We start from the raw sequence: 26,362 nt of genomic DNA, 5'->3' as shown, positions 1-26,362 counted from the left end.
ATAGGCTAAATATCATTTTATAGGAATTTTTATTTAAACGGATGTTGCCAACAAAAATCAGCTTTAACTGGACCTCGGTAGGCCTACTCTGTATGTTTGAGAATTGTAATATGCAGAGATGTTATTTTTTGTAAGGCACTTGTTGCTTTTCTTCGTGCTGTGTAATTAAACGTACAGTATGCGATTTTTGGCCACCAGGGGTCACTCGTTTAAAATAATAACAAAAGACGTACTTTGATGACGTCGGGAAAGAGCGTGGGCTCACGGGAGTTGTTGTCGCTGTCTTTTGAGGTGTATAAACTCCCTGTCAAGCTATCTAACTTTCACCAACAAGTTCTTTTAGCATGGACCCTCATTTACAAACATATTTTTTCTCCTCATCGGTGTTACATATGGAACAATAGGAATGTTTTATTTAAGAATAAGTCTTTGTTCTATAATCACTGGTTCTGTAATGGAATATTTCATGTTAGACAACTCTTTAATAATGAAGGTCTGCTTTTTAAGCATGCAGAGTTTCTTTCAGAATATAATATACCTGTAACTCCCAAAGAGTTTGGATGTTATGGATAGGACAGTTATGGATGCTATTCCATCTGGCATACTCATGCTTTTCAAAAATAATACTGTCTCTTTGAGTTCATTATCTTTGCCTGAACCTGTCAATACTCCTATATTGGTGAGATATGTTTCACTGAAAAAAAAGGAAGAAATTATAAAGTAAGAGTTCTATTCCTTGAGAACATTATTTCTGTCCCTCCTGCAATGTCATATTGGAATGGATTTTTTGATAATTTAAATTGGCAAAAAATATGGTCCATGCAACATAGGTTTCTCCTCACAAACAAAATCAAAGAAATATCCTTTAAATTAACTCATAATATTTATCCAGTTAAAAATTTCTGATTGACACAAATTTCACTTTCTGTCAGAATGACACTGAAACTGTTCTTCACTTATTTTGGTCGTGCAATTTTATTCGGCAACTTTGGAAAGATGTTAGTGGGTTTATCTCAAGCAATATCTTGAAGAATTTCTCCATGAATCCCAAAACAATTATATTTGTTTTGTTTTTTTTAAGCTGATTCAAATGCCTGCTTTATTATAAATCTACTTATTTTCTTGTGTAGATTTTATATTCACAAGTGTAAGTTTTCAAATTGTAAACCAATTTTTCTGGTGTACTTGCATGAGATAAAACATTACTTCACTACAATTTCTTCCTCTCTCAACCCAAAAGCGCTCAAAACATGTAAAATTTGTAAGTCCTACAACCTTTTTACTTCATTAAATGTTTAGATTTATTTTCATCTATGTATTGCCCTCTTTTTGTTTATTTTTTTTTCTTGTTTATCGTTGTCAAACTTCTTTTTTTGTGCTTTATGTTGTTGTTGTTGTTATTATTATGTTGTTTTACTTTGTAAACTGAATGTTTAAATAAAGCATTAAAAAAAAAAAGTTGTTGTCGCGGTCAATGACAACCAGCTCAGCTCATCATCATCGTTTCAAAAAATATACGGATATACGGCATCTCTCTGTAGATTTAGCTTGTCAAGAAGCTTTAAATGCAACGCCAATCTTTACCTGTGTCATGCTTTTTCTCCTGTCCCAAACCCTTCTCGGGTCATATTTTTCACCCGTACGTTTGAGCACTACTGAGCTGGCTGTAGCAGCAGAACGTGCAGGCAAAGCGTAATCGTGGTCCATAACAACAATACAGACGAATATAAATATTTATATTACGCTCCTTCAATGAATGACCTATTTTAGAACATTTTTCATATATAGAGCGCACCAGATTATAAAGCACATAAGATACTGCAGTCAAACGTTTGACTGGGTTTACTACTTTTTTTTCTTCGTCATTTTCTTTGCTTTATTTGTGGTAGTCCAGTGTTCCCCTTTATGTCTGGCGGTTTCGCCGGGTTCCGCAAGGAAGTTAGAGAAAATAGAGTTTACCTCCTAAAGTGAAAGAAACTCACTTTAAAGTAATGAACGACATTTATCCCTCTAAAGAATTACTGAGACTTCGCTTTGGTATAGAGGATAACACATGTACATTCTGTGAAAATGATGTTGAAACTACGGACCATGTGTTTTTCTCATGTAATGTGATTCAGATATTTTGGTGTGATGTACATAAATGGGTTGAGCAGCAGATATCTTCATTCCCAACCTCTATATCCAGAGACGATGTTACATTTGGGTTGTTATTGCAAAGCAAGGGTGATGAGCTATGTATTAATACAATTGTATGTCTAGCCAAATTCTTCATTCATAAGTGTAGAACTGTGAAATCATCTCCCAAATTTGTAGTTTTCTTGAAGGAATTTGAACTGTATATAAAATCTTTAAAAACTTTGAAAGGTCCTAAGGCACAAAAAATATATGATACCCTAAAACTCTTCCCAACTGAGATTAATGGATGAACAAAGACTGCATTCACCCCTTATTGTCATGTATGTTTTATCATCATTCTTCACATTTACTTAATTATTTATGGGGTTTTTTTATGTTTATTTTCCTTACAAATATCATTTTTGTACTTAGACTTAATTTATTTTCTTGTTGTATTAAGTGCTGCTCCCTCTGGCTATATTTTCTTTGTACTCTATATAAGAAAAGAAAGTTATGCAGCCATGTTTGTTTGTAAATCTTGAAATTGCAATAAATAAATTAAAAAAAAAAAAGAAAAGAAAAAGAAAATAGAGGAGTCAAAGTTTATATGACGCCATAGACGGGCGACGAAACGGAAATAAAGAAACGTCCGGTGTCTTCGAATTAAACTAGCTATAAGTTTCTCCGTATTTGAAAGTTGGTGGAAACTGTCGTTATAATGCAAGTACTCATCTAATAGAAATATATAACATAGATACAGTTATTTTCGCTATTTTTAAAGCAGAAAAATTACATATTGTGGCTTTAAGTTAAAGAACATGAATCTCACCTGTGAAGTTTAGTCCTGGAGCAGCTTCTGTTGAGCTCCAGCATCCAGCCAGACACAATAACACAGCGCAGTACACTCGAGCTGCCATCCTCTCCATCTGCGACCACAGTCACACAATGAACTCTGCTGGAAAATCACGCTTATATAAGGACGAAAACGAATTTGAGTTAGGGCTCAACCAATGGCGTGAGTTTGAGGTGTTGTCAATTTCGTCTCCCTGCCAGAATCTGACTCCCCCTCGCGTGCACGCGCATGACGTTCATCGACTGGTTTTCCACACCTGTAATTCCTGTATGGATTAAAGGAGTACTTCACTTAAAAAAATAAAAAAATAAATAAAATAACTTTTGCTGATAATTTACTCACCCCCGTGTCATTCAAGATGTCCATGTCTTTCTTCAGTCGAAAAGAAATTACGGATTTTGATGAAAACATTCCAGGATTTTTCTCCATAAAATGGACTGAGCACCAAACGGTCCAAATGAGAGTTTCAGTACAGCTTCTAGGGCTTTAAACGATACCAGAAGATGAATCAGAAATGACTCGAAAAAGGATTAGTTCATTTTGATGAACAAGTTAAAAGAACAGTTTTTTTTTTATTCATTTTTCTTGATAAGACCCTTATTTATCGTCTGGTGTCGTTTAAAGCCATTTGAAGCACTGAAACTCATTTGGACCTTGAACCGTTTGGTGCCCAATGAAGTCCATTATATGGAGAAAAATTGGAATGTTTTCATCAAAAACCTTCATTTCTTTTCAACTGAAGAAAGAAAGACGTGGACATCTTGGATGACATGGGGGTGAGAAAATTATCAGCAAAAGTTTTTTTTTAGTTTTTTTTTTTAAACTAATGAACTACTCCTTTAAGTGTTTAAGTACTCGTTATAAATATATGATTGTGTTCCCCTGCTTTGTTTTGTGATTTTGGTTCTTGTGTAACTATTACTTTCGGTGTGTGTGTGTGTGTGTGTGTGTGTGTGTGTGTGTGTGTGTGTAGAAGATAACTTTTAAGAGCAGGTGCATTAGGTCTCTTCTCTCCACTGCATATCTTTCTCTAAAGCACAACTGCAAATGGTAGCCTTTTGAGTATTCAAAAAGAAAGAAAAAACGAAGCAAAGTGTGAAAACCATAACAACATAAACAATAACCATGTACTGAGACACACATAAAATCACTATAATGTTTTACCCCAGCACCTGTCGAAATCATACTCCCACTCCGGATGTCAGCTTTTGCAAAGTCAAACACGTAAAACTAATTCTGATGGCACATTTCTCTATGGAGGATCGCTGCAGAAAAGCACTCTTAGCTTCAGTAGTCAAAATCAAATCCAGACTCAAAACACAACTGTTTAGCTGCATTTACTGAATGAGCACAATGTGGACGTCTGACTGGTTGTACTTTATCTGATATGTATCCTCTTTTTTATTCTTTTAATTCTTTTTATCTTTTATTGAATCATTTTTATTCTCTGCTTTTATTTTCTCATGCATCTGTAAACAAAATGTATATTATATTATAATGTGATCATATATCAACTTGATTACATTAAAATAGTACAAATTAAAAAGTATTGTATTTGCTGTCCAGAATGACTTATCTCACTGATCTTTTAGAAGGCATTTGACCCTGCAGATCCAGCTGGACTGGCATGTGTATTATGTGCACAGCAACAAGCCAAACTGGAAACCAGACTTTGATGCTGTGAACATTCAATTAACCGAGAGCAGAGGTCAAACCATTGCTCAATTTAAAGAGTTTTGTGGACACAATTATTTCGTTTATGGGCTAAGATGTTATCAATTCCATTCTTTCGAGAATCAATTTGAATTTGAAAAGAAAGATTAGACAAACACAGTTCTGATGGAGAAGACAGAGATTCATTTTTGTCAGTCTCTTCTGAGACATCGAGAAATGTGATCCTGATGAACTGAGGGACAGGTTTATATTCAGTGAGCATATCTACAATGTATTGAGGTCCGAGGCTATTGAGGTTTTTTATAAACAAGTAAAACTTAAAAATGAATCCCAAACGTAACCAGAAGCCAGTGTAAAGACCTGAGGACTGGTGATATGTTCATATTTTCTGGTTCTGCTCATATACACTGTAAAATGTAACAAGTTGACTTTACTTAGAAAAAGTGAGGAAACCGATTGCCTTAAATTTTCCAAGTAAAGTATTGTATTAATTTTTAGTTGGCGCAACTTAATAGCATTTGTATAGACAACTTGTAAATCAAGTATACTCAAGTAAAGTTGACTCAAAATTATTAGTTGTGTTAACTTCTTATTAGAGTTCACATTACTAGGAAAAAATTAGGAAACCGATTGCCTTAAAATTTTGAAGTAAGCTGAACTAAACAAATTAAGTTAAGACAAAAAGACAAAACTGAACTTGGGTAAAACATTATTTATTACTCATCAATTGTCCTTATGCACAACAGTGTACTAAACAATGTCATTCAGACACCCCAAACAGTTTTTTGTTAATGTAACAAACAATTTAAATCACAAAAACACATTGTTATTCTTGTTAACCCTAAAGTAATTCAAATGTGCAGTGCAAATGCAACTATGCAGGAAAATTGACACTTAAGTTGCAATGTAAAAATATGTTAAACAAAACCATTTAACAATACAACTGTTATAAAACAAGAAAAGCATTTTTAACCAAGGTTGACAAGTGACAATTTATAAATGTTTTGTGTATTTTAGAAATTTTGTACAACCACAAACTCAAAGGGTTAGTTCACCCAAAAATGAAAATTAAGTCATTAATTACTCACCCCCATGCTGTACCAACCCCGTAAGACCTTCGTTTATCTTCGGAACACAAATGAAGATATTTTTGATTAAATTTGAGAGCTGGATCACTACCACATTGGCTGCCTAAGGGATAGACACTTGACGGCCCAGAAAGTCATTGAAGAAAATGTTTAAATATTCCATGTGACAACAGTGGCTCAACTATAAGTTTATCAAACGACGAGAATACTTTTTGTGGGGAAATAAAACAAAAATATCGACTTTATTCGACTATTCCTTTTCTTCCTTCTGGGCCTGAAACAAGACTTAAAAAGATTTCTCGCACACATGCGTCATGGAAATCTCTTTATCTCTTGTTTCAGGCCTACAAGGAAGAAAAGGAATAGTTGAATAAAGTCATTATATTTGTTTGTTTTTTCGCACAAAAAGTATTTTCGTCGCTTGATAAACTTATACTTGAGCCACTGTAGTCATGGAATATTTAAACATTTTCTTCATTGACTTACTGGGCCCTCAAGTTTCGATCCCTTAGAGTGCCAATGTAGCAGTGATCTACCTCTCAAATTTAATCAAAAATATCTTCATTTGTGCTCCGAAGATGAACGAAGGTCTTACGGGGTTGGTACAGCATGGGGGTGAGTAATTAATGACTTAATTTTCATTTTTGGGTGAACTAACCCTTTAAAGGGATAGTAAAGGGATAGCCACTAAACTGAAAACTCTGTCATAATTTACTTTCCCACATCTCATAACAAACCTGTAAGTTTGGATATTCTTTGAAACACAAATACAAACATTTAAAATTAACCAGTTAAGCATTTTATGTCCTTCTATTGAAAGTCCAGATGATCCTAACTTAAAAGATATAAAGAGATTATTAAAATGTTATGATTTATTTTAAGACTAGACCCTTTCTCTTACGGGTTTGAAACAAGATGAGGGAGTGTAAATTATGACAGAATTTTCACATTTACTTACAGAACAACATTTACTTACATGAGCAGCATGTTTTCAGGTGACTGTAGTTTAGGCTTCAGGAATTTGTGTCCCAGAGAAAGAAACAGTCTCTGAATAAAATCAAAGGTGTTCTTGAGCTGTGGAGTGTACTTCGAATTAAACGCATACAGTATATTAGCCCAAAAAGTAGGCACATGGCATCCGGAAGTTTTTGAAGTTCATCCATAACAATGGCTCCTTCTAGGACAATTGCTGTGTGTGAAGCCTCTAAATGCAGTGCTTGTGATGAATCCTGAGTTTCTTCAGTCATCACAGTTATAATCCCAATGGAAATCTTGGGTGTGTTGCAATCACAGTCCTAATAAAAAAAATACAGAAATATTAAAATTCTAGTTACATTACAAATAGGAAATCTCACAAATGTACATGTAACTTAAAGAATCAGGACCATTACCTTCTGTTCTATATACAACTCAACTAACAGGTAAACATTAAAGTATTGTATGAAAATTAGACATCAGAAAACAATGTACAGTGCAATGATGGCAGAACAAACACACAAGAAAATGTACAATTACATTTGAAGAGTTTGTGTCTGGTCTGTTTCTGGGATAGTTGAATGAAGAATAATTGAATGGCTATATGTGATGTATGTGTGGGGGATTAGTTTAGAGAGAAATATACAGAGAATGGTACTTGCCAATATTGTTTTGAAAAAGTCTGAGGTGTCTTCTCCAAAAATGAGGGGAAGTCCACAAAGAACTGCTGTGCGATTTGCAGTGATGTCAGTGCCCTGGAAAACCAAATTAAAATTTAAAATTAGTCCGAATAAACTACTTTAAAATGTGATGGCTGCTCTAAAAAAAAGTTTTATAACATAGAATTAAATTGTATGAAATAACAGTTACAAAATTTAGTTTAAGAAATAAGCATAGACAAGCTTACCACAAATTCAGAAAGTTTTTTTTCCAACTGCCAGAAATGGAGCTGTCTGTTGATCAAGTGCTGTAAAAAATTCTTGCTTGAGGTTTTTGCTTGTGATGCGAATAAACTCTGCATTGATCTGTAAAAGGAAAAAGAACAGTGTTATATCTATTATTAGGCTTTTGCTTACTGCGTTATAGGGATACTTGAAAATTGCCTTATTTACTCAATCTAGTATCCCAAATGTACCTCTATTCTTCAGATAAACGTAAAGGTATATATTTATGACTTAAATGAACACAAACAGTCTGTGTGAAGACATGGAAATGGTGTAGTTCTGGTGTAACTTCCATGTTTTATACGATAATGCTTCAATAGGAGAGCTCTATTTTCATAGGGGGAAAAAAACAGTACTTACATTTCCTTTGCATGTCTCATCTCACAAAGCAAGCTCTGCAAATGAAGAAAATAATATTAAAATACACACTTTTTTAATATACAGCTTTGTATTTTAATTTATAAATCAATAGTGTTCAAACATGTAAAGTGTGGGGTGGGCGATATATGGCAAAATATGATATTACAATTCTTTTCATGTTGGTTTTACTGTTTTGTATTACAGCCAAACAAATTTCCATATTTTCAAAAAACAAAGCTAAAAACAAAATAGAATAGCAGACATTTTAGGCCAAAATTAATGATAATAAAAAGCTTAGTAATTGTTTAATCTTTGTTAATAAAGAAATAGGAATAAAGATACACGTTACATATACACAACATAATATATAAATAAGATAAACCCTATACATTGGCTTGACATTATACATTAATAATTTATTCTTATTAAAGCCACTGTATTTAAGTGAGTGATTTTCAGTGACTTTTGTTTTATTAACATTAAAAGAATAGTTATCCCAAAAAACAGTTGTATCATCATGTAATCTTCTGTTGCAAATTAAAAGTTATTTTGAAGAATGTGGGTAACCAAACAGTTGATGGTCCCCATTGACTTCCATATCATCCTATGGAAGTCTATGGGGTCATCAACTGTTTGGTTACACGCATTCTTCAAAATATCTTATTTTGTGTTCAGCACAAGAAAGAAATTAATAAAGGAACAAAATGAAATTTAGTTAATGATGACACATTTTAATTTTGGGGTGAACTATCCCTTTAAGAAAAGGGCGCATTATGCCGTTCATTATTAGACTGCTGTCGATTAAGACCTGCACGCTTCTGAAATACATAAACGCATCCGATTAAATTAAGTTCACTTTTACTTTAGACATAACCAACTGTGTTCATGAAAACATTGTGTATATTCCACAGTATTAGACGCGAAATATAAAGTTTAGTAATCAGGCACTGTGGTTGATGCACTCAGAAAATGACATGCGCCCATTTCAGAACAGCACGCAAATTAACCGTTTAAGCGGCAAGGCTTTAAAGCACAAGCAAATAATTAAAGCTTGTGAATTGCAGTGTCCCGTGAGTGTAACTCCCGTGTGTTAACATCTGATGTAAATGCACGTCGAGTTGTAACGTTACAGTATATGCCTATAGCCACTGTTGAGACTGTGGCGCCAGAACTGAAAATAATTTTTGCTATAGCACAACACTACTATATTTTTTCAAAACAGATTGTGGATAAATTAATCCCACACCCTTAATTTGAAGTAATCCAAAAGTTAAAATATATTAATTTTAGCATTGCTATATTTCTACATAATTATTGCAACATTAAAATATAAATCAGTAAAGTTTTTTGTAAGTCTACATTATACTCACAATAAAAACCATTAAAACATAAAAATGTTCCTTGATTGAAAGCATGGACCAAACGATTAGGCTACCGATTTGCAAATGCTAGACTGCTCATTTCGATTAGCACAATCCAACACAATCCAAGAATTTGATTAAAATAACACATCCAATGTTCATGTGTAACGCTAGTTTGTTTAATCTGTTTCATTTATTACACGGTCAATTGTGTATATTAAGCAATTCAGACATTAAAATAAGACATAAAAAGCACTGACTCACCTTTCCATGTGCTTTCCTCATCCGAAATAATGGTATTACGTTTTCAAATCGGCTCCACCTACTGGTAGAACTGCGCATGACCACTCGAAAATGTTCAACATACTTATTATTTTAAGTAGAGGTTAATAAAATCTTTTGAGTTTAATAACTTACCGTGCTAAAACGTTGTCCTTACTTTATCAAACTTAGTAAGGTCAACAAACTTATTCAAAATAAGTTTTATTCACTTAATGTTATTAGTAAGATCATCAGTTACATTTTACAGTGTAGCAGCAACAAACTGAATGAGCTGCAACTTTATTTTGGTCTTTCTGGGAAGGTCAGTGTGGAGTCCATTACAATAATCCACCCTGCTAATGATAAAAGAATGAACAATTTTCTCTAAGTCTTGACAGGAAACAAAGAATCTAATTGAGATGATATATAGTTCGCTGATTTAGTTATTGCTTAATACTGAAAATAAGGCCTGACTTCAAAAGATTCCTGACTTGATTTTTTAATGTTTGACCCCAAGAGTAAATTTATACGTTCACCTTGAGAACTTCATCTTTGTTTTTCAGACACAAGGACTTCAGTTTTGTCTTTTTTTAACTGAAGAAAGTTTTGTCATATCCAACTGTTAATATCAGTGCATTTGCACAGGGAGTCAATGGGGCTGTAGTCTTTAGGCGATAGGACTAAGTAGATCTGGGTGTCGTCTGCATAGCTAAAAGCAATTTGGTTCTTTCTCATTATTTGGCTCAGTGAGAGCATATACAGGTTGAACAGGAGTGTTGCAAGAATTGAGCCTTGAGGGACTCCACATATCATGGATGTCCACTCAGACTTAGTCTCCTATATTCACATAATAACCTCTCCCTTCTAATCATGACCGTAACCATTTTAGAAACATCCCAGAAAGCCTGACACAGTTTTCCAGCTTATCAAGATGTATGTTGTGATTGACAGTGTCAGATGCAGCCCTGAAGTCGACTAGTACCAACACTGATATTTTGCCTGTATTTGTATTGAGGCGAATATAATTTATTATCTTTATGAGCGCTGTCTCTGTGCTTTGATGCGGTTGGAACCTTAATCACCACATCAAGGTCGGTCAGAAACCTTGAAGTAACATTTGATGACCAGCTGACCTTCACAAACCATATTACAAAAACAGTTCGATCATGCAGGTTTGCACTGGACGAAAACAAACAATTACCAAGAACAAGGTGAAGCAGAAGAAAAGGTTTCTGACACAATGAAAAAACTTCACAAAAAATGTCTTACTAAAAACACAAACAACATATCATACTCCATCTTCTGTAAGCTTCGCCGGGTTGTACACCCCACTCTCTCTGAACAAAACACGTGTCTGTGTAGATCCATGAAAATCTCAGATTTGTCATTAAGAATTTGCATGATTTGAGGCTCATAGATACTTCAGATCTCGAGAGTTTGACTAAAATGATGACCTGTGACATCTCCTGGAAAAGGTGCGTGTATGATAAATGCGAGGATTGCAAAGGCAAGATTGTTTAACTCTCCAGATTTGATGGCTCATCAAAGGTGGCATTCACTTAATGGGCCACAGCAGAGAAAGCAATGAAAGATGCGAGACAGGGTCCAACCACTGGCAAGATCACAGTAAAGAAAACAATGGAGGACCCATCATGCCACGCTCAAAATTGCTTAAAACACCTTGCTTTGACAATCTGACATGCAGTTTAGAGTTCTGGGACAGGATCGAAAGAGAAGAGTTGGACAGATCGACGAAGGCGGAAGTAGGAACACGAGCAGAGACATTGCTGGAAAGTAAAGGTTTTTTTTTTTTTACTTAGTTGCTTTAAGTTTATTTTGTTTGTTTTGATTGCGGGTTCATGGCATAATCTGATTTGTGACTGGATCAGAATGGAAAACTATAGTGGATTTTCAGAGGATGAAGATATGCAGACGGGTTGGGAAAAGAGTACGAGTAGGAAAGGAGGAGGGAAAAAAAGAAAATAGAAATAGTCAGATGACAAAGAAGAGAACATTAGAAGAAGAAGAAGAAGAAGAAGAAAGTCGAGAAGTAAGGAAAAAGATGATGATGGAAGAGTTTAAGATCATTCTTAAATTTAAAGGGGGGATGAAATTACATCAGTTAGCCCGATCACTCTTACAAATGCATCTTACACTACAGCTGCTCAAGCAAGGAGGGATGGCGAATAGTGTAAAACCAAGGGAATAATCCACCAGCCGGAAAATGAAGTCTCCACAGGGCCGCCATTGGCTAACAAACCTTCACCAACTGGTAGCATTCCATTGACTCCCATTCATTTTGGCGTCACTGTTACGACCCCTCTAAACTAATCTAGGGGCTAGAGGAGTAACATTAAAGAAAACCTTGTAACACTGTGGAAATGGTAGTGTGTGTCAAGAAACAATAAGCAAAACCAAACTGCCAATGAAAATAATGATATTTATTATACAAAAATATAAGGAATACCAAATGAATGATAAAGTAAATCAGGAACAGTAAGGAAGCTAACAGCCTCCAACAATTTAAACAATTATATAAAGAGAAACAAAAAAATAAGTAAGTAAGTAAGTAAGCGGAGAAGGCCAACCTAAGAAATTGATAGAGAGAGAGAGAGAGAGAGAGAGAGAGAGCGCAAGCAGAAAACAAACACAAACGCCCACAGAATATCTACGAACGTAACAGCTACTATACAGTATAGCTATACAATAATATTAGGCGCAGTTGCTTTTTTTATTTTTTACCAAGAACTTTATTGAACAACCATAAATTGTCTGGTACAAAATAGGGACTCACACTATTCGATTAGTTATAGAAAGTTTGCCACAAAGAACCGGCAAAAGTAACAAATGTGTCAAATATAGACATTTTAATTGTTTATTAAAGGGAGGGTTGATTGCGATATCACTTTTTTTCATTTTAAATAGTGTGTAATGTTGCTGTTGGTGCATGAACAGTATCTGCAAAGTTGCATCGCTGAAAGTTCAGTGTAAGCAGAGATATCGTCTTTTAAAAATCAGGAAGTTTACTGTCTACACAAACGATTAGATTGGGACTACAGCCGGGTTTTAGACGTCACTACTAACCCACACATTTACATCAACCCTCCCTCCGGAAAATGTAAAAAAGGCCATGGCCACATTTCTGCGGCTCGTCGAGTGTGTTGTGTTCATCCATCTGTCAGGTCTTCTGTTCTCCGGCTTCCCACGGACGTTGTAGTTCATCAACAATGGATATAATTTATGTTTGATTATGTTCCTGAAAATTACGATAGTAATTTAGCTCTCTGTGCTGCGCATTTTACGGAAGACAGCTTCCAGAATATCCACGAATTCAACACCGGATTCAACAAGAAACTGTTACTAAAACATGAAGCAGATCCAACTTTAAAACCAGAGGCAGCAGTTGTTGGGCCACAACCTGTAAGTAGGCTGAGACTTAATCATTTTAAATGTATTTGCATGTATAATTTCAGACGTAGCCTTGTGTTTTATATTTTTTAAATGTTAACGCTGGCTTTATAGCCACTAGGCTTTATGCTATTTTTTGTGTACGACAAACGCGTACAAACATTATGGACCTGAATTTTGTATAAGTACTAATGTTGTAAATGTATTTTTGTATATATGCTTTATGACGTTATTTTCGATTTGATCAAGAACGTAAACTAATGCCAACGCTGTTTGAGTATAACATTAGTAGCCAGTCAGTTGCTATTGTTGCCAGTCAGATGCTATTGTGTAAAACAAACGTGTATAAAGTTAAACATGTAGCAAATTGTCATTCAGAAACATTTAGTAAGAGCCGAGTGTGGTGAGGTTCTGTTTGCCTCGCCGCTTTCTCGGTCTGATTCTGCCTCAAACTTATACTGCAGTTCGACACCATTATTTAGATGATTGGACTACAGTGCATGCACGTTTCGCCCGTAAAGGTAATGGGCGTTAACCTTCCGGACAACTTGAGCGCCAACCACAACACACCGGGCCAAACTAACCAATCTGAGCCCGTTGCCTGTTTCTGAGGGAGTGGTTTCATAGAAACAGGAAGTCAACCGCTCGTTCAGAGAACAGAGGAGAGCGTGGCTTACAATAAAGGTGAAGTTTATGAAAAATAAGGCTTTTTAAAAAAGAAAAAACACAAATACATGTTATAATGCACCCCATGAACACAATCATGCAAAGAAAAAAAAAGTAGTAAACCACCCCTTTAATAAACTAGTGTTTTCTGTGTCATTTTTGACTCAAAAGAGGAAGTTGACGATGCTGACTCGCCACCTCTCAGTATTGTGAACGCGCCTATAGGCTAATGCACTTAATACTGATTAGGCTATAGGCTATAAGAGAGAGTTTTCTGTTTCTTTTCGTCTTGATTGAATTGTTGTTCGATGTTGTTTAAACAGAGACATTTCAAGCTTTTGATATATTTCTGAGTTTCGGTTCATTTATGAGACGAGCTCCAGTTCACGAGCAATGCAAGTTATATCACTTCGGTGTGTCCATGTCCTGATTATATTGTCTGTTATAGCCTATTTGCTTCTTATTTATTAATTCCAGGTAACTGGTTGATGAAAGATTGATTAAAATGAAGAGACAATTTATACAAAACTAAATTCACTTTAAAGAAAGGCTTCATACAAAACAAAACTTAATGTGGTCAAAATTAGGTCTCCCGATATAGGCGATTGCGCATCTTTTTATACTCATGCATGCAGTTCACTTTTAATAATCAACATAGATTGAATAAAAAAATAACATATATTTAAATATAAATATTAAACTAAATACATTTCTTTGATGGCTACAACATGGCCAACAATAACCTACAGATGAATGTCGGAGTGGAACATTACAGGGGTCCGTTTTTGAACAACCGTAATAATCAATAATTCCCATCGAAATAAATAAATTAAATAAAAATACATTCAAGTAAATAATAAATAAAGGAATGCAAGAGGCTCAGTAGTTTCGCCCCATTATTATTATTATTATACAAGCAGTTCGGCAACCATCTACGGTAACCGTCTACTACGGGAGAACAGTTGATTTGTCGCAGTCATTACTATACGTGACAGATTATGGTTTAGGTTGTGTGGCATTGTAATTGTTTCTGTATATCATTAAGTGCCAAAATTAACTCTTCTCTTACTTTTTAAAATCACTTTCTTTTTGAATTTTGTCTGATGATTAAATTATCCCCTATGCCGTCCTCTTTACTGTTGCTTAGTGATTTTTGCGCTCTTTATCTACAGCAGTTAACCGTTTACTTCCGGCCGATGCCGTTCAGCAGCTGTTGCTTAAAGTTTCCAAATCACTACACCAAGATGGCTCGGCCACAGGTAAACATAGTGTAAAAAAATAGCAGGACTTTTAGGCTGATTTAGCTGTTGCTGCTGGAACGGTGGGTCCATTAAAGAAGATTAGAAAAATATAATCCAACGCCGTGGTACAACGAGCACACTCGGGCCCTTAAGAGAGCAGCCAGAAAAATGGAGCGTAGCTGGAAGAAAACTAAACTAGAGGTATTCAGTATTTCATGGAAGGAGAGCTTGATTGCATACAGAGAGGCCTTAAAAACCGCTAGGTCTGCTTATTTTTCAAACCTATTAGAAGAAAATAAACATAATCCTAGGTATAGGTATCTATTTAAAACAGTGGCCAAACTAACGAAAATGAAAGCTTCAAGCCCAGAAGTGTCCAAGCAACACAGCAGTAATGACTTTATGAATTTCTTCACTTATAAGATTAATAATATGAGGGACAAAATTATTACTATACCAACCGTCTACTACAGTATCGCATTAGGGGGTGCATTGTTGTCTCCCTGAGGAAAGATTTGGTTCATTTGCTGCTATAGGAGAGGAAGAATTTTGCAAACTCTTTAATTCATCTAAATCAACCCCTTGAATGCTAGATACTATACCGACTAAACTACTGAAAGAGATGCTTCCAGAGGTCATAGATCCTCGTCTTAATATCATTAATTCGTCTTTGTTGCTAGGATACGTAGCAAAAACCTTTAAGCTAGATATGATAAAACTGCTTGTTAAAAAAACACAACTTGATCCTACAGAATTACAGGCCAATCTCGAATCGGCCTTTTCTGTCAAAGATACTGGAAAAAACAGTATCCTCACAACTGTGTTCTTTTCTTGAAAGAAATTACATCTGCAAGGATTTTCAGTTAGGATTTAGACCACATCATAGTACCAAAACAGCTCTCATTGAGTCACAAATGATCTGCTCTTATCATCTGAATGTGGTTGTACTGTATCTCTCTATTAGTGTTACTCGATTTTAATGCTGCATTTGACACAATTGACCACAACATTCTTTTAAATAGACTAGAAAACTAAGTTGGCATTTGTGGAACTGCATTAGCATGGTTTAAATCATACTTATCTGACCGTTATCAGTTTGTAGCAGTCAATGAAGAGATGTCTTATCGATCACAAGTTCAGTGTGGCATACCACAAGGCTCAGTACTAGGACCGCTGCTGTTCACATGCTACCATTAGGTAATATCATTAGGAAACATGGAATAGCTTTCACTGATATGCTGATGATAGCTACTCAGCTTATCAAAACTTATCAATGCACAAAAAAATAAAAAATTGTAGTTTCCTACTACTAAATTCTGAAAAAACAGAGATTCTGATTATTAGACAAAAAACGTCCACACGTAACAGCCTAGAATACTGTCTAACACTGATGGCTGCTTTGTTAAGTCTTTGTCGTCAGTTAGGCACCAGGGTGTGCTCTTTGATACCAATTTCTCATTTGAAAGTCATGTGTAGTATCTGTAGAACCGCATTTTTCCATCTTAAAAATATATCTAAATTACGCCATATGCTCTAATTGACAAATACAGAACAATTAGTTCATGCGTTCATGACATCGAGGCTAGATTATTGTAATGCTCTTCTGGGTGGTTGCCCTGCACGCTTAATAAACAAACTTCAGCAAGTTCAAAACGCAGCAGCTCGAGTTCTTACCAGAACCAGGAAGTATGACCATATTAGCCCGGTTCTGTCAATCCTGCATTGGCTGCCTATCAAACATCGTATACATTTTAAAATATTGCTGATTACTTACAAAGCACTAAATGGTTTAGCTCCGCAGTACTTGAGCGAGCTCTTACGCTTTATAGTCCTTCAGGTCTATTGCGATCTCAAAACTCCGGCCAGTTGATAATACCTAGAATATATAAATCGACTGCAGTGGGAGATCCTTTTCCTATTTAGCACCAAAACTCTGGAACAATCTTCCAAACATTGTCCGGGAAGCAGACACTATGTTAGACTTCCTAAATTCAAAATTAGGCTGCATAGTTTAGATCTGCTGGAACCAGGAACATGTCCCATAAATCCTGATGTACTTACATCATTAGAAGGATGACGTCTACGCTAATATTAGTTTCTCTGTTTATCCCAAAGGACCTTCTATGGTGGACCTGCGCCTGGACCCATCCTGAAGTGCCAGCCTCATCGACACGACAGCCATCGGCACTGATCCTCAACATCTCGTCTCCAAACCGGCGTGATTACTTCGACTTACAAACAGATGGAAAAGGACAAATACTCTTAATGTTTCGATCCAATTTGTTTTGTAATCACAGTTCCTTCGTTGGCCAGAGGAGAATTGGCCCCCGGCTGAGGCTGGATTCTCCCAAGGTTTTTTTCTCCATTCTGTCACCTGATTTGACAGTTTTGGTTCTTTGCCACTGTTGCCCTGGCTTTTGGCTTGCTCAGTTGGGGACATTTAATATTCAACAATATTATTGATCCGTGTTGTATTCTTTTCATGTTCTCACTGTGAAGCTGCTTTGATACAATTAGTATTGTAAAAAGCGCTATACTGTAAATAAAGGTGACTTGACTAGACGTCTCCCCACTTGTTCCACGGGTCTCTAGTGCTCCACTTCAGCACCATCACTTGGGAATGAAAATAAGATCTGTTGTTTTCCACTAAACACTATCACTCATAATAGAAGTACATCTCTAGTGTCTAGCCTTAGACACAGCAGTGATCAGAAAGAGTCCAAATTATGACTTTGAATATGCTTTATTCACGGCCAGGAGGCCCTCATATCAATCACAGAGAATCCCACCGGCAAAAAGAACAATTTATATAGGATAGGTACATGGCAAAGGTAACATGACTCATTACATTATCTTTCTCTAATATGACTGGTTACTCATCATGGGGTTGTTATATTTAGTTAGCCGTCTAGCCATGTCCATATGTATCCGTCATTTCAACACACTAATTTGGGTTAAAATGTTCTCAAATGCACACTAATATTAAGCACACAAGAGATGAGAATAAGAAATAAAGCACTGAATTGATTCAAGTAAAAGAAAATATGTATTATGCTAAATCATTCCCACAACTGTTTCCGGTGGTTAAACTGGCAGAGTTTCACTGCATGCATGATCACAGGTGGTTGAGCAGCATTTCTGTCCGGCAGGGAACTGACCATCATGGGAACAATATTCAGCACACACTGGATTCCCTTACGGCAAGCCTGTGTGGACAGAGATTCAGATTTAGTCTGGCAATTTAGTGACATTAAGCATCAGATGTTCAGCACAAAACACTCAAGGCATGAAAAGCTAGTTTTACTTCCAGAGTGTATTACATTAAGTATTATTCATCTTTATTAACTTTGTAAAGCCACCCTGTGCCTGAAACAGTGCTATAGGCAGAATTCAGGTACTTTGACAGAGAATATAGCATAAAATAATAATAATAATTATTGATTCAAAAATGAATTTAATATAATATAAAGAACACAATATGGAAACACTTTACAATCTATTTGTTAACATGAACGGACAATGAAAAATACCTCTAAAGCATTTATTAAGTAAGGAATAATTGATGATGAGCCGTTAAATTATTAGAAAAATAATGCACACCCGAGATGGTAATGCGGTCATGAATGTGCATTATTTTCCTCTAATTCAACAGAGTGGAGTCAATTAGCTATTGCGTGTATCATTATGTTTAGAAAACATATTACGCACCGTTGTGCTGCTTCAGATTTCTGTGGAAAATTCAGCTGTGCCAACAAATGATTAAATTGCAGTTTAAAATATGACAACAGAAACCAGGTAATTTGAACCAGTTTTTGATCAAATAAATGCAGCCGTGGTGATATTAAAGGTCCTAAACCATGATATAAGATTTTGGCCACATTCCCCTTCTCAAAGTCATTAATTCCCTGCATGACCTAAACAAGAACGTCCACAAAATTCTTGCTTATTGTTTGATCGCACCACAAGTTGTCACTGTGGCCTTAAAGCTTCAGCACTGAGCTCGATTGCTATCGGAGGTAAAACACGCTCTCTCATTACCATACAGAGGAATACATGTAGAAATAAATAAATGTGAAAATAAGTGAATGCATAAATAAATGGAAAAAAAACACAATTATACATTAATAAGGTTTTTTTTTACATTTGTTTGTATATTTATTTATTTATGTATTTATTTATTATAATTACAGGTGTGGCGTTCCATACAAAGAGTCATGGGATGTAGGAAAAAGATGTATATAATATAATATAACCCGTACCTGGAACCATGCACTGACTTACACCACATCCAGTGCTGCAGCATTTCTCATTGTTTGGACACTCACGGTCATCGGTACACGGACTGAGACGTATCAGGGCACACATTGCTGCATCATATTTTCTGAGTGGACACACTCCTGGTTTTACTGTTACACAGACAGATGACAAAGAAGTCATATCACTGAAAGAATAGGTCACCGTAGAAAATTTTATATATATATATATATATATATATATTATTTTAAATAGCTCAACAACAAATGTTTTTTCAAGTGGTTTCCTCAAATTCAACTGGAAATGCAACTTTCAAAGCTACACTGTGTAACTCTTTTAGTTTATTCTTAGCTAAAAACACTTAGTTCTTTCAAAAAACATATGCGCTAATGTATATTTACTTTGTTCAAGTAATAAAGTATTCTCTTGAGTGTATAATATGCCATTGAATATACATACGGGTAAGGGTTCTAATGTCGGTCGCCATGTTGCCCCTCCATCTTGAAAGTACATTAGCCAAAGAGGGACATACCCATTAATTCAAGTTTCGCCTTTACGTTTCAGTTAACACTCATCGACGAGGTCAAACTCGAAGCCATGTTAATCTTGGACTACATTGGCCACTGTAGGAGTTAAAACGAAATCGGAATTGAGAGGAACAGAAACTAAAATTCACTGGATGGTCATATACCTTTTCACTGCTAGATGGGGGTAAAAATCACACAGTGTAACTTTAATGACTTCTGCAGTCTCAAAACTATTCAACCCCTTCATGGCAAGCATACTTAGTACTTAGTAGAAGGCCATTTTCCTATAGAGTGCCGAAGTGATGACGTCACTTTGTAGGACAACTCGGAAGCTAGCGGCGCATGGGTTTCCTCGATGGAAAAGCTATGCATTTTCCCCATAGACTTTTGAAAAAAAAAAAATAATAAGATCTGTGTTTAACAAAGAGTTGTGACCCTTACACGTTTTGTTTATCAAGATAATCTTTACAAGTTAATCCAAAATGTATACATTTTGAAGCCTATATAAAGTTTTTTTTAAAACACAAGCAGGTTATAACGGTGTTTTATATCATAGACCAAAACGTGAAAATATTTAGAGGCTTTGTTCACCACAGACCTTATTTCAGGCGATTTAGCCAAAACCCATTCAAAAATCCCATAGACTTTAGAGCGAGGGAACCCGGAGTGCTAAAACGCAAACTCACTTCCGCGTTTTGGCCTACAGAGTGACGTCGTAACTTCGGCACTCTATTATGACCTGCTTAAGTTAAAACTAGGGCTGGTCTCCCTCCCACTCTCACAAACTGACAACGGAGATGTGAATAACCCCTCCTCAAGCACGAACTGAATCAAAACATGATCATGCGTTCATTCCGTTAGAGGACGGATTGTTCCCGGTGTTTATTCCTCCAGAATCCAGAATTCCTCCAGAGAGTTGAATGGTTAGTATAATGAACACTATAGGCCTTATTCAGAGCAGCGCCATGACAGGTATGAAAGTGAGGCTGTGAGGGATAGACTTACCGTGTTTCCAACGGCATCCGCTGTAAAAAGCTGAATAAAGCGGCTAGATACTTACAATTTTACACAGCTTACATTGTCGGGAGTTTTTTGTCAACTGACATTTCTTGGAAAGATATTCTTCCAGTGTTTAATGAGCAGAACAATCCGAAAACACATTAAATAACAGTACAGCCCATTGAAGAGATGCAAGTCTATCCCTCACAGCCTCGCTTTCATTCTCATTTAAAATCAAAGATGGCGCTGCCGTGAATAAGGCGTATAACTTTAAAAAGTTAGTCTATGGTAAAAGCTGTCGCGTTTCCATTACAGATTTGCGCAATTTTTTTTCCTAAATATCGATAAAAACTATTGCGAAATGACAGCGTTTCCATTAAAATATGTTATGCGACTAAAACGTAATTTTATTCCTCTTGCGATCAGTCATTCCAAAAATCATGGCAACGGATGTTGGTAGGTTTAAATACATCACAGCCACCACACTAGACATTATTATTAATGAAAAGAGACGTAGGCCTAAGCATGTTATCCAAGCATTAATGGCAAGGAAAGACTCTTGTAAGACTGTAAACTGGTTAAAGAGAAAATATCTGACCAGTGGCCTCTAAAGACAATGTCAAATACCTCCATCCTCTGAGGGGATCTTATCTACATTTTCTCTCGCTCTCTCTCAGTCAGTAAAGCCCAGAACACACCAAGCCGATGCCAACGAATTAGCGCTGAGGAAGCAGACTGTGTTGTCGCCTCTCGTCGAGGTAAAAAGCTGCACTTGAACACACCGAGAGAACTGCAGCTGACGGTCAGCTAGAATGTGTGTTTAATGAGCCAACTGTCTATATCTGCAGATATATTAGTCTATATTCGTCATTCAGAAAGGAAAACTGACGCTGCCGGATGTTGCAGATACACACACTGTAAACAAAGCAGCGCGTGTTTACCGTTTTGAATATCAATCCTGCTAAACACTTTCTTTATTCCACCCCGCTCATGTTAATATTGAAATAGTCGCCAATGGTGAATAAACGCCAATATATGGTTTTAATGTGAATGGGATCATTTTTAAGGATTGTTTAGTAATGCAAACATAGACAATGTTACAATAATGCTTACTTACTACAGTACGAGTGTCATTCTTGTTTGTAAAGAAAAAGAACATTGTATAACGCTACCTGATGTTTGGGTTTTAGGAGTGCGTTTGTGTGAAACCACTGCTAGTGGTCAGGAAGAATGAGTTGATCTGATAAATGAATTAAATGTTTTGCTAGTTTTAGTGTAATTTTGAATGTGAAATGAACTGCTAGAAGAAAGTTGTGAATAAGTAAAATAAAACTATAAAGCACAATATTGTTTTATTGTGAGTATTGCGAGTACTCAATCTATTTTTAAAACGTTGCTACATGGTTAGTTTAAAATAAACCAGTTGCTGTGATGTCAATAATTGTTAAATCAAAGAACAAAAGCTAACAGGGTTGTAGCTTTAATAAGACTTAATCTATAGTTAATTATTCTTTGTGTAGTTAAGACTGTAAAGTGTTTGATAACTATCCAAATTCCGTATTTTCCCTACCAGTTAGACATCAGGAGCAGTTCTAGTATCAGTGATCCTGGCCTTCATAAAGTGTAATTAGTTGATGTTTTTTTTTGGTAAATCGATTGACAGCACAAATAGATATTTAGCGACTTCTCTGGTCACCTCTATACACAAATGATACTGTTAATGATAAAAAATAATAAATAAATAAATAAAGTGTAAAAGAGCTCAAAAATATCCATATTCAACTTCATATTTTGTCAACATACAAACTAGATAGTTGCAATGTTTTTATATAGTTTTTAAACCTGCAACTAAAGCTAGCGAACAATACAAATTTACAAAATAATCTTAGTGGGACATGTTTTATATAATAACCTGTTATCATATAATAACCTGACTTTTTCCTGTGACCTGAAGCAAGAAGCAGTTTGAGTCAATAGCTGAAGACTTTTAGTCTGATGGCCTCGGGCCTTTGGCCGAATCACAGCTGTGCTAATATAATATAATATAATATAATATAATATAATATAATATAATATAATATAATATAATATAATATAATATAATATAATATAATATAATATAATATAATATAATATAATATAATATAATATAATATAATACCTGTAACTGGAGCCATACAGTCAAGTCCACATCCATTGCTGCAACATTTCTCATTGTTGACACAGTCACCGTCATCGACACACGACATGAAATTCATCAGGGGACACATCCACGGTTTAGGTTTTCTGACTGGACACACTCCTGGGTTCACTGTAATACAGACACATGACAGAAAAGAAAAAAAAAAAAAAAAAACAACTGTAAGGGGCCCAAAATTCTCTTGCATAGCCCCCTTTAAAACTCTACCTAGCATAATAATATTATACCTGTTACAGGAGTCGTACAAAATTGTCCCAGAAGTCCACATCCAATGTCGCAGCATTTCGTATTGTCGTTACAGTCACGGTCAACGGCACACGGCACAAGACGTATCCGGGCACACATTGCTGGTTTATATTTTTTAGCTGGACACATTTCTGGCTTTGCTATTAAACAAACATTGAAAAAAATAAATAAAATATCCCCATCTATCCACATCCATCCAAAGTAATTCACATGGCTCCACGTTATTGATAAAGGCCTATCCCTTGAAGCATGAAAATTACTGAAGGAAATATATATTTGATAAACAAATTAAGCCAACTCGTAAGATTTATATTATTTTGGTTTCTCTACCCAATACATTTAAAAATTACAAATCCAGTGAAAATACAAGTCTGACTCGTTCTGGAGAAAGTGGTATCGGTGCATCCAAGTCATATTTACCTGCCCTTCAATATATCAGGGCTACATATTAGCCCTGATATATTGAAGGGCAGGTAAAAAGGACTTGGATGCACCAATACAACTTTCTCCAAAGAGTCCGATATCTGTATCTTAAGAATATAAATCATACAAGTTAGCTTAATTAGTTGATCAAAAACCCCCCGGAGTCATGTGGATTACTTTTATGATGGATAGATGCACTTTGATGGAATGCAGAACAGAAACAGCCATTCACTGCTATAATAAAGCTTGGAAGAGCCAGGACATTTAATATAACTCCAATTGTATTCATATGAAAGAACAGACACCTAGGATGTCTTCAGGGTGAGAACGTCCTGGGCTAATTTTCATTTTTGGGTGAACTATCCTTTAAGCCTGTTAAAATGCATTTTTGTGAAGACTGTTTTAAGTTCACTTAAATGACACGTTTCAAAGCCTAATAAACCTAATATAACATAATAAAACTAAAACCTAAATATACCTGTAACTGCAGTCATACACTGACGTCCACATCCATTGCTGCAGCATTTCTCATTGTTTGCACAGTCACGGTCATGGACACACGGCATGAAAGTTACCCGGGCACACATTGCTGGTTTATATTTTCTTCTTGGACACACTCCTGGGTTCACTGTTATACAGACACATGACAGAGAAGCCATATCACTGAATGCTGAATGTGTTTTTCACTGGGTCGTTTGCAGAGCACGTCAGGCAAATGGGCCCAGGACACTAGTGGCCCAAATCACGACTTCAGTTTATTTTTTTACTTTTTTGTGATTGTTTTCTTACATACACAATATTAATATTGCGGTAAAATAAATCTGTGAATTATAGAGTGAATTGTAATTAGTGTACACAAGAAATATTTAAATGACAATGTAAACAGTAACTAATAAACATAAATGTATTAAACGTAAAAATAAATAAATAAATAGCAGGTCTGGAAGAAGGGCCAAAATTCTATTGCATTCCCCCTTAAAACTAATATAATATAAAATAATGTAACATAATATAATACTTGCAACTGGATCTATTCAGTCAAGTCCATTACACATAGTACTGCAGCATTTCTGATTTTTGAGACACTCAACTGTCAACGGGACACAACTCTTCGCCCTTCACCCTCAACACATTATTGTTCCATCGTTTGTGATTGGACGAACTCCTGGCTTTACTGTTAAACATGACGGAGGGGAAAATAGCTCTGAAATATTGAAGGGCAGGTAAATGTGACATTACAATGAGTTTGTGGAGATGTGAAATTTAAGTGAATTTAAAACAAAGTTGTTATATTTTTTTCTCCACCCACATGTTAATGAGTACAAGCCAATCAGAGCAGAGGCAGAGCAGGGCAGTTGTGTTTTTTTCTGGTTAGGAAAAGTCAGTCAGTGACGTTTAAATGAAATTACGCACAAGGCGCACCCGATGGTGACTGGACTGTAGGAGAATTTTTGGAGGAACAAATGCCCGGGACAAAGAGGGCAAAATTTGGGAAGAAATGTAACAAAGACTGGGAGAACGAGAAAAGAGTAAATTAATGGATTCAACCTGTCGTGGGGGACGACTCAAAAGCACGATGCAGAGTATGTAAGTGTGAAATACATGCACACCATGTGGACCTCGTACAGCACGCTAGCACAGAAAGGGGGGGGGGGGAGAAGAAGAAGAAGGGAGAAAAAAAAAAAAAAAGAAAAGCAGCACCATTCTCCTCTTACGGACATTGGGTTCACGGTCTCCAAACAGAACGAGTCAAGGCAGAGGGATGAGCTGAAGGCAACCACGTATGTAGCGCGTCACACATCCATTAAATCAGTCGATCACCTTGGGGAGTTAATTTGCTCAACTTGTGACAAAGACATAAAAATGCACGTCATAATCCATCCCTGTGTATTATCCCAAGTGTAATGTGTGCGTCTTACCCTTTCTCACTCTGCATGACTTCTCACACTCTTTCTTGCTGTTGAACCTGTTGTCATTTCCCTCACAACCTCCATATACGAAGGACACACACTTTCCCGCAGCAGGATCGAAGCCCCACATGGGCTTGTACACTTTACAAGGACCAACTTCCATAGGCAGGCTACAGGCAGCTAGATGGAGAAAATACACTGTATATTACAACTACATCAAGATAAATTGTGCGCTGGTCACTATGGGCCTTTTAGCTGGGCCGCAATCCATCTTTGAATCACACACACAAAAACACCAGTCACAAACACACATTGGTGCGGTTGTTCGAGTAAGGATTAATGCCTGACGATAAAATGGATGACGGCGAGGTGTGAACCATCTGATGCACAGCGGAGGTCTTAATGAACGACCGTTGCCTCCACCGAAGTCCATTAATACCTCGACAATGGACACCTCGAAGGGCATTGACCTTTGGGCTTATACCACGGTGACTCACACTCCGCATGACTCCTCACATCTGGCCATAAAGAGATGGACATGGTCAGAAACAATGCTCAGGTAGGCCGTGACATTTAAATGATGCCCAATTGGCACTAAGGGGCCTAAAGTGTGCCAAGAAAACATCACATTACACCCCCACCACCAGCCTGCACAGTGGTAACAAGGCATGATGGATCCATGTTCTCATTCTGGTTACACCAAATTCTGACTCTACCATCTGAATGTCTCAACAGAAATCGAGACTCATCAGGCCAGGCAACATTTTTCCAGTCTTCAACTGTCCAATTTTGGTGAGCTCTTGCAAATTGTGGCCTCTTTTTCCTATTTGTAGTGGAGATGAGTAGTACCCGGT

General features: G+C 36.2%; 1 protein-coding gene and 1 long non-coding RNA gene across 5 annotated transcripts in view; both read right to left on the bottom strand.

Annotated features, from left to right (window-relative positions):
- Window positions 1-6,478: 6,478 nt before the first annotated feature.
- LOC120480624 (uncharacterized) lies at window positions 6,479-9,898 on the bottom strand. Its single transcript, XR_016148078.1, has 5 exons — window positions 9,638-9,898; window positions 8,013-8,047; window positions 7,616-7,733; window positions 7,371-7,463; window positions 6,479-7,028 (listed from the first exon to the last, which is right to left on the bottom strand). It is a non-coding gene; the product is annotated as an uncharacterized LOC120480624 (long non-coding RNA).
- A 7,775-nt stretch (window positions 9,899-17,673) lies between these two features.
- The window catches only part of LOC120462884 (uncharacterized), a 59,099-nt gene continuing 50,410 nt past the window's right edge, over window positions 17,674-26,362 (bottom strand). For 3 of the 4 annotated variants that reach the window (XM_089124397.1, XM_089124398.1, XM_089124399.1), the window contains exons 9-13: window positions 24,077-24,226; window positions 23,157-23,315; window positions 22,891-23,040; window positions 19,209-19,355; window positions 17,674-18,155 (exon numbers count right to left, since the gene is read on the bottom strand). In XM_089124397.1, the coding sequence (XP_088980523.1) occupies window positions 18,145-18,155; window positions 19,209-19,355; window positions 22,891-23,040; window positions 23,157-23,315; window positions 24,077-24,226 (617 nt within the window). In that variant the 3' untranslated portion in view covers window positions 17,674-18,144. Of the gene's footprint in view, window positions 18,156-19,208; window positions 19,356-22,890; window positions 23,041-23,156; window positions 23,316-24,076; window positions 24,227-25,517; window positions 25,689-26,362 lie in introns of all 4 variants that reach the window. The other variant, XM_089124402.1, reaches the window with a different exon arrangement.

The sequence above is a fragment of the Pimephales promelas genome, chromosome 20 (assembly GCF_988280905.1).
Source record: "Pimephales promelas chromosome 20, fPimPro1.hap1.1, whole genome shotgun sequence".
NCBI classification, from domain to species: Eukaryota; Metazoa; Chordata; class Actinopteri; order Cypriniformes; family Leuciscidae; genus Pimephales; species Pimephales promelas.
This window is presented reverse-complemented; position numbering and strand designations above follow the sequence as displayed.